This window comes from Atheta coriaria, unplaced genomic scaffold, assembly GCF_025399875.1.
Source record: "Atheta coriaria isolate IRGN ID8LTWV9N9 unplaced genomic scaffold, Caltech_Dcor_3.1 hic_scaffold_9_pilon, whole genome shotgun sequence".
In the NCBI taxonomy this organism is placed as follows: Eukaryota; Metazoa; Arthropoda; class Insecta; order Coleoptera; family Staphylinidae; genus Dalotia; species Dalotia coriaria.
Window position 1 is genome coordinate 12,066,812 of NW_027045451.1, and position 9,280 is coordinate 12,076,091.

The 9,280-nt window shown below is 39.8% G+C and overlaps 2 protein-coding genes across 2 annotated transcripts; both read left to right on the forward strand.

Annotated features, from left to right (window-relative positions):
* Nucleotides 1-105: 105 nt before the first annotated feature.
* Nucleotides 106-6,214, forward strand: LOC135799434 (ATPase family AAA domain-containing protein 2-like). The gene is given in 14 exon segments (XM_065312545.1): nt 106-390; nt 847-983; nt 1,152-1,362; nt 1,417-1,671; nt 1,725-2,546; nt 2,549-3,060; nt 3,126-3,338; nt 3,397-3,578; nt 3,636-3,822; nt 3,887-4,365; nt 4,425-5,132; nt 5,198-5,301; nt 5,358-5,533; nt 5,593-6,214. Coding segments are annotated over 13 exon segments (4,050 nt in total). The 5' UTR covers nt 106-390; nt 847-905; the 3' UTR covers nt 5,716-6,214.
* Nucleotides 6,215-6,551: 337 nt separating this feature from the next.
* LOC135799435 (ATPase family AAA domain-containing protein 2-like) lies at nt 6,552-9,280 on the forward strand. Its single transcript, XM_065312546.1, has 8 exons — nt 6,552-6,880; nt 6,937-7,547; nt 7,600-7,778; nt 7,847-8,174; nt 8,226-8,382; nt 8,452-8,823; nt 8,905-9,047; nt 9,103-9,280. Exons 1-8 carry the CDS (start codon nt 6,664-6,666, stop codon nt 9,139-9,141), a joined length of 2,046 nt encoding a protein of 681 aa, XP_065168618.1. The 5' UTR covers nt 6,552-6,663; the 3' UTR covers nt 9,142-9,280.

Here is a 9,280-nt window from a genome sequence, read left to right on the forward strand (position 1 = left end):
GTTTTCCTGTTTAAAAGAAAATAATTCGAAGTTTTATCTATCAGCTGATTTTATAACAACAATTTTATGTTTGATTTTGAAATTTGGAACTTCGTGTTTTTACAGTTGGCAACACTGCTGAAAATCTAGTGACTTTCTCGTTTAACGGTTGGTTTCGACTACATTCGAGCGCGAGTTGCTACTGCTCCCAGGCCATTTTAACGCTCAACGCTGTGAGCGGTGTAGTGACGGTCGCTCTTGTGTTCCGCCGTTGTATTGTGATCCGCTGAAGAAGACATCGAATAGCAGCGAACGACGACCTCCTAGTGGCTGTGCGCGTTTTTTAAGAAGTGCATCACCGTGCTGTGTTCATCTCGTAACCGCTTGCCTTCACCCAACCGCCTTTGCCTTGTAAGTAGCGACTTCTCCTCGACTCTTGCTCTTCTGCATTAGCTTTGACAATTCGCATGCGAAAACATAACATCAACAAATATCTAACAATTAATAAACACGTTACTCAGAACACAAAACAAAGCAAGCTAAGCTTGCGACTGCATTGCACAACTTGCATCTTTTCTACTTGCGTTACGCACACAATGTCTGACCTTCGATTTCTTTGTTTTCATCTTTTTGGGGATGCTTTAAACCTAACAGAAAACTTGTTTTTGAATGAAAGCTGGACTGAATTGCGCTGGGTTTATTTTAGCAGTGGATAAGGTTAACAATCGCAATTTATTTTGAGCACTTTTTTCACATTCCTACATAGTTTAATTGACTCAAAACACACTCATCTCTTAACGTTTAATGCATTATCTAAATCTCGAGTTTCTGAGTTAATGAATTAATCAAACCAAAACTTTGTGATAGTTTGCTCCCATACGTCACTTCGATACACTTGTTCTCAAAGTGTGCATCCAAACCTTATAATGGTTAAAACGAGACGTTCAGAGTCTTGTAGTGTGGCTCCTGAAAATGGTGAACGCTGCCAGACCGATGCCCCCAGGGTATGTGTTTTAATTAATCCACGAATTAATCATGCACTGTTTTAATGTTTGTGTTTTGGATAATATATTATTTCTTATTGTTATTTACTGGAAATAAATCACTGAAATATATTTATTGGTGTATGTTTTGAAAGGGGTGAAATGAGTGAAACATGTTTGAATGTTTAGCGCCTCGCGTCTAGGGAATTGGGTTCATCCTGCGATTCGGTGAACGGCGAAGAGGAACAGGAAGAGGATAGCGAGCAAGGTGGTGAGGAAGAGGACTCTTGGAGTTCGCCTGAGAAACCACTGTTGCATGTCGCTCATTCACGAGCGAGATGCGCGGCTGCGCCTGCGATTTTAAGTCGGGCGCGTCAGCAAAGGACTCGCTTCGTTAATGGTACGATAACAAAATAATTCTACATTTTGGAAATTTTACATTTTGCGCCTCTAGGTGTTCATTCAAGGCAAGGACGAAGAAGTGCCCGCCGCCGTCACGTAAAAATTTATCCGCCCCGTCACACAATGCGCGACATCATGGACAGCGATATGGAGGATTGTTACTCATCCTCGCGTAGACGCAGCAATTACAAAAATCATCAGGTGGAACGCCGCGCAGCGCTATCTCTGCGACCGATTATTCAAAAGTCTTATAAAGATGTTGATTCGGCGATGAATTGCAATTCGGATGACAGTACTGATCTACGGCGTAAGTAAAACTTTATAAAACTTGCGCGTTTTTATTAATTGCCAATTTGTTAGGTGTACGACGTAGTCGACGAAATCGTTGCTACGCTAATCAATCCTGGATAGGTGATGATCAAATGCACAAAGTTGGTTATCCCACGCTCAATCAATACACGGACGATAGCAGCCGCGATGCTGAAGTTGTCCGTCCACTTCGCAAAAGACGTACACCATATCATTATTTTTCACCAGACACTGATAAGAATAAACGCGGCGAATCGCACGATAAAGAGAATAAAGAAGATTCCGCAAATATAACTGTTAAGCGTAGTGATAATGATGCCGAAGAAGCCGATATTCGAAAAGCTTCTGTGGTGAAGAAGGAAAGCAACGAAAATGCCAAAAGCAAATCAACGGATAAGGAACAGGAAGAGGAAGAGGAGGAGGATGGAGATGAAGAAGTACCCGAAAAGGGTAATGAAACGAATAAGGAATCCTCGAGTGAATCCGAGGAAGAACAAGTTAGATGTGGCCCGAGGCTACGAACTCGCACTAGAAAACGTAAACTGTCCACATCGAGCTCTGAAGGTGTTAAAAAGAGTTACTCACTTCGGGAACGTCGTGCGAAACCTCTTCCGGCTTACTCCGAGCATCTTGAGCGGAGAGCACCTCCACGTAATAGAAATATACCTCGGTTTAATGGTCGTCGATTTACAAGGAGCGTCTCTAGTGAGTCGGATTCTTCCGATTCAGATCGGCGTCATAATTCGAAATATATCAAAACACCGAAAAGTCCACACTCGAAAAATGAACAACTGCGAACGGGAGGTGGAAAGATACAACCGATTGCGCCGGAAACAATGGATCCCACTATTAAATTTGAAGCCGTTGGGGGCTTAAAGAGCATGTTCAGTGCCTCAAGGAAATGGTATTGCTACCCATGATGTATCCCGAGGTGTTTGCCCGTTTTCAGATTCAACCTTCAAAGGGGGTATTATTTCATGGCCCGCCTGGTACTGGGAAAACTTTGCTGGCGAGAGCATTGGCAAATGAGTGTTCGTTTGGCAGTAAGAAAGTCTCGTTTTTCATGCGGAAGGGTGCTGATTTATTGAGTAAGTGGATTGGTGAGAGTGAGAAACAGTTGAGGGTGTTGTTTGAGCAAGCGGCGGAGAAGAAGCCTTCAATTATCTTTTTCGACGAATTGGATGGGTTAGCACCTGTGAGATCTGGAAGGCAAGATCAGGTACATGCGAGTATTGTGTCCACGTTATTGGCACTTATGGATGGATTGACTAATAGAGGCGAGATTATTGTAATTGGGGCGACGAATCGAATTGATGCGATTGATCCGGCGTTGAGGCGACCTGGGAGGTTTGATCGGGAGCTATTTTTTCCTTTGCCGGCACAGAAGGTAAGTTTTTGATTTTACTTGTCTTAATTAATTGTAATTCTAAATATGTTTCTTCGTGTGTTTAGGAAAGGGAAGAAATATTGCGAGTGCATCTTGGACAATGGACTACTCCACCGTCCGATTCGTTGATTTTATATCTGGCGGAGAGTTCTGTAGGTTATTGCGGATCTGATTTAAAAGCGCTTTGCTCGGAAGCTGTTATTCAAAGTTTTCGAAGAACGTATCCTCAGGTTTATACAACTCAAAGTAGATTGGTGTTGAATCCAGATTTAGTCAAGGTAAATCAAAATTAAACGGTTGCTCGAGAATATCAACATAAAAATGTTTAATCTCTAGGTTGAAAAACTTGATTTTCTGCGAGCCAAATCAGTGCTTGTGCCTGCATCACATCGAATTGCAGAAAGCGTGGGAAATAAACTTAATCCTGTTGTTCACCCCTTGCTTGCGACGCCTCTGAATGAAGTAATGGAAATGTTAAAAACTTCATTTCCGCACGGGGCAAATCCTACTCTTGCAAAGTAAGTTTTTAAATTATTTTCAAATTACTGAAAGTTATACATTTCACGTTATTTCAGAGTAAAAGTATCTGCTAACGTCCGAGTGGCGCAAATGTTGGTGGCTGCTGACGGAACTGAATACGGAAACTGCACTTATTTGGCGCCTGCCTTGCTTCATCAAATGGAACATATACATTCATATGTTTTGGACTTAGCAGCTCTACACCGAGAATGCGGTCGAACACCCGAGGAGGCGTGCATTCAGGTATGCAATAATCGCGAATCTTGTATAGATTTGTATATTTTTAACATTGTTGTTTTAATTTTAGATATTTCACGAAGCAAAACGTAACGTTCCAAGCATAATCTACATTCCAAACATTGACACTCTCTGGACGCTGGTGAACGAGACTGTGATTGGTATTTTCGAAACGCAATTGAAGCAGATTGGGCCGAATAATCCAATTCTTCTCTTGGCGACATCGGACACACGATATATTGAACTACCGCCTAAGTTGCAAGCGATTTTTTCCATGTACAGGAACGAAGTGTACGAAATGCGTTTGCCGGATGCCCAATCTCGCTACGACTTCTTCAAACCTTTGCTTCTAGAGGCGACCATGCGACCACCACGAATTGTCCGAACTGAAGTTCAGCAGTATGAGGAGTTACCACGAGCACCCACTCCGGAACCAGAACCGATGACTAAAGAAGCTGCTAAAACGATTTACGACAAGGAGGAAGCTACATTGAGAGAGTTAAGGATATTCCTCAGGGATATGTGTAAGAAATTAGCATCAAATCGATTGTAAGTATTTGTGTTGAAACAATAGGAAATAGTGGCTGTATTTTTGTTCTTTTGTTTAGGTTTTTCCCTTTCACAAAGCCAGTCGATATGGAGGAAGTACCCGATTATCCAACCATCATTAAAGAGCCTATGGACTTGGAAACGATGATGACCAAAGTCGATTTCCATCGATATCAATGCGCCAAAGACTTTCTCGATGACATTGAACTAATTTGTCGCAATGCGTTGGAGTATAATCCAGCGAGAACATCGGCTGATAAGCAAATTCGGCATCGGGCGTGCTCGCTCCGCGACTATGCATACACCTTAATCAAGAGTGAAATGGACAGCGACTTTGAAGATAAATGCCAAGAAATCGCACAGCGGCGGCAGCAGCGCAATATTTCGGTAGTTGAGTTCCTACCACCGTATTTAAACACACCACAGGACAACGCCGTTGTGAAAACTTTCAGCAATGAGATGGTTCCAGACATCAAAGAGAACGTAAAGGCTGAACCAATCGTACAGAACGGAGTCGGGCATTCTCCGATCACAACAAGGGTAAGTCCTTTGCGAAAACGTAAAACTCCGCTATGGGCGCGTGGGTACTCCAAGAAACGAAAGAAGTCTAAGAACGGCAATCACAATGAATCACAAAATACAGAGAAGAATTCTTCGGGTGAGGAAGATCCTAAAGAAAGTATTGGATTGGCTGAACCGGAGCAGGCTGGTGATTCCAAGGAGGAAGATAATGAAAATTCCGAGAATGTTGACATTAAGACTTCACAGTAAGTTAAAACTAAGATATTATTAAGTATTTATAAAATAAACTTAATTTAAATTATATTTGCAGCAGCAATAACGTTCCTTGTGCTCTGAGCGATCTGTTAAGTCCGTCCGAGTTATTGGAAGATCCTTTGGACTTTGATGACATTGACAAAGAACTTAACGAATCAAGTAAGTTATAAAAACAATTGTGTCCATTAAAAATACTAACAAAATATTGATTACAGCATCCGTGGAACAAGTCAAGGTTATTGTAGATGAGGGACACTTGAATGATGTGTTGACAGTCGCAACATCCGTGACAAAGAACAAGCCTCTTACTTCACTCTTAGATCTTCACTTCCAGTTAAGTCGCATTATCAAGGAGTTTATCAAATGTGTTGATAGAGAACCAGTCCCAAGGGTATTATAATATATCAAATAAACAATTGTTCTCGTTTATTTATATTTTGTTTGTTGCAGTTATTACTGGAAGAGTTGAGACGCTACAAAGAATCTCATATGAATACAGACGACTCGTGCCGGCCACTGTCAGCCTTATCACAAATTTCCGACACATGTATTGCGATGTTTAATCAGAAATGATACCGTAAGATGCGAAGAAGATAAATTGCCACTGCCATCGACTTAATTATGAAATCCAACGAACAAGAGTTAGGACGCAAAAGAGTTGAATTCGTCGTTGGTATTTGCAAATTAATATTCATCACACATCGTCGTTACTTCACAATTTATTTTTCGGATTGTTTTATACGTAATCGCCAAATTTAGGAATAGGGTAGTTTTTTTTGTAATTATTTTCAACAAGATGCGCATTTGATTTTTAGTTGTGAGCTAGGCTCTACAACGAGTCGCCTCCATTGATGGCCAAAGACTTAAAACCATACACTGCCACACCCGAGTAAGGCTGATTTTATTTTTGTATTAATATTAGTTTGAAGAGAATATTAAAAAAACATGCAGGGAAAATGAAATCAATAAGTACGTTTAGTGATTACTGATTAATTCTAAGTGTAATGTACTTTACTGTTTTATGCTCCATCACCCTAGTGTATAAAATATTAAAATGTTCAAGTTTATAGAAGTGCTCGTGTCGTTGACCAACCCGCGAGTTGTGTGTTTTGATCAATAGTATGTACTTCTTTCCAATTGATACGAAATTCATCGTAAAATTGTGATAAAATTTTCTTAGTTTACACGCGATGGATTCAAGTCTAGTTGGCTTGTGGTTACTAACCGAAAATGACTTATACGCACGAGAGCGTATAGAAGTTTTTGTTTATACAATCATCTGATTGCTTAGTTGACGCCTGTCACGATATGTATGTTCATGATTTATATATTTTCATTTCGGTAGTTAATTTAAATTTGTAGAGCCAACGGAAAAAAGTAATGCATCTTTATGCACATCTCATAAGTAACAATTGCAAATCATGATAAAACGATAATACTTGCAATTGCATTAGAAATTTTATTGATTTTGTGGGTGAACATAAATTTTAGCTTGCAAAAGTTTGGTGGTTGAGAAACAAAATGTCAGCACATCCGATTGCCTTCCCGTGCGCTGCAAACCGTAAACGCAAGAGGATCCGCCAAGCAAAGTGTAAAACCAACTTTACAGAAATTGGTGGATTGTCGACTCATATCAATTTGCTGAAGGAAATTATCATTATGCCATTACTGTACGCGGATTTGTACAAGCATTTCAATATAAAACCGCCTCGCGGTGTACTTTTCTACGGACCTCCTGGTAAGCATAACAAGTCACAAAATGCATGTGTTAACTAGTTACATTTTTCAATACAGGAACTGGTAAGACTCTTGTAGCTGGTGCTTTAGCCTCGGAGATCAGTAAACAAGGCAATGGTAAAGTCGTATTTTATCATCGAAATGGCGCCGACGTTCTAGATAAGTGGGTAGGCGAATCGGAACGAAAACTGCGCGAGCTGTTCATAACAGCAATAAAGACGCGCCCATCTTTGATTTTCTTTGACGAGTTAGATGGTCTTGCACCTGAACGATCCGTGCGTAACGATCAAGTGCATTCGAGTGTTGTGACAACATTATTGTCCTTAATGGACGGGTTAGAAGATTCTAGTGGAGTCGTGGTCATCGGCGCGACTAATAGAATAGAATGCATTGATCCTGCACTTCGTCGTCCGGGCCGCTTTGACCGCGAATTATTCTTTCCTCTTCCTAACACTGCTGCACGAAAAGACATCCTAGGGGTTCATACTAAATCATGGCTGTGCAAACCCAGCTCTGATCTTTTAGACCAGCTAGCTGAGTCTACAAGTGGATGTTGCGGGTCGGACTTGCAGGCGATTTGCGCCGAGGCGGTTTTGTGTTGTGTGAAACGAATATATCCCAATATAAGTCAACAGATGAACCTTAATATGGATTATACATCTTTAAAGGTCTGTAGTTTATTTGATTTGCTTTATTATGTAGTAACATACTTTTATCTAGGTTACTGAAGAAGATTTTACAAAAGCGTGTGAAACAATTGCGCCATCAATTCATCGCTTTGGCGGCTGCATACAACGCAAACTTACGCCATTTATTCGGCCATTGTTACAAAGACAAGTTGACAAAATTGTTGGTCATATTGAACTCATCCTTCCGCACTTTTTAAACCCAAATGAAAAGTGAGTTCACAAATAGGTTTAACTAATCTGCTTGGTGTGATAATGCTAATTTTCTATTTTGAAATCAGGTACATACCCTGTGGTAATAGATACGCGGGCCGTTTATTATTGAAAGGTAACTCCCAGCAAGGACTTAATAATTACATTATTCCTGCGTTGTTACAACGTTTTGAGCATTTGCATGCCTATGTGTTGGACAAACCTGAAAATTATACGCGTGTGATTTGCAATGCCTTGCGGTGCTCACCTTCTATTGTGGTCATATCTCGGGCTGATGACTGGTGGGATTTGCTTGATAATGAAGCACAAGTGTCCATAATCTCAATGTTGGAAGACCTGCACTCTGGTTTGCCCATATTAGTAATTGTTTCATATGATGAGAGGTTGCCAGGCGCTGTAAGTTAAAGAATTAATATCAAAATGTACATATAAACATATTTTTTATAGTTACATGAACATTTTATATACAAAAACTGCATATATGTTGAAATTGACAATCCGACGACCGAAGAACGCCGCGCTTTCTTTTCGCCGTTGTTTTACGGTAGGAATTGTATGAGTTTATGGTGTGTCCTGAAGGGTTGCATTAAATCAGGAATGAGACGTAAGTTATATTTTTCTAGTACTTTTAGGATGTGGTGTATATATTATAAACATATTATAAAATTATTAGGTGTAGTAAATGAGAGCGATATTATAATAATACCACAATCATCCTGCTCAAAGGATTCCTCGGTAATCGCTCTGCCAGAAAGACACCAGATTGGTTTCGCTTCCGGTTTTATTTGCAAGCGATCGCAGATTGATCGGAGCCATATGCGGCGAGAGAACATAGCACGCAAGAATCGCCAGAATTACATTGCCACTTGGCTGCAGTCGATAATAACTCAAACGGCAGACACGCATTTAAATCGCTTAGAGACAACACAGCCCAGTTTCATTAACCGCCTAAGAAAAGAAATAAATAATTCTGAAGTTGTATGTAAAGTAGCCGACGCATCAACAAATATGAGAAATCATAGAGTGAGGACGAAAATTTCTGCGGGTACGTATTATATTATATACTACGAACCCAAAAATACATTAAAGAACTTTTATTTTTCATATAATTTGTGGAATTTTGCAGGACATGAAGACAAAATTTATGGTTTATGGAGACGTACTTCTGGCAATACTGCTAATCTTCCCATTGTGCACTTGGAACTTTTATACGATGCTTTGCTCGCTTGTATCTTCATAAACACTAATAATTTTGCTGATGCTTATAATGTATGTAATTGTAGGACTTTTTGAAAGTGGTATTTAATATTTTTTTGTTCGGCAGGCTTTGCAAAAAACACTTTCTTCATTTGAAAAGATTTAGATACGAAAAAGAATCAAGAACCTCTACATTCCCGCAGATATAAGGTGTTCCATTAAATCTATTAAATTTTAAATTTAAAAAAAGATACATTTTGCTTAGTATTCTGATAATTAGTATAATATATAAATTGTTATAAGTT

What these genes read in the sequence shown, in the direction of transcription:
- LOC135799435 (XM_065312546.1), top strand. Translation starts at nt 6,664, where the DNA reads ATGTCAGCACATCCGATTGCCTTCCCGTGCGCTGCAAACCGTAAACGC. An exon ending in CATTAAATCAGGAATGAGAC is followed by an intron (nt 8,383 to 8,451) that starts GTAAGTTATATT and finishes TAAAATTATTAG; the next exon opens with GTGTAGTAAATGAGAGCGAT. An exon ending in ATTTTGCTGATGCTTATAAT is followed by an intron (nt 9,048 to 9,102) that starts GTATGTAATTGT and finishes TTTGTTCGGCAG; the next exon opens with GCTTTGCAAAAAACACTTTC.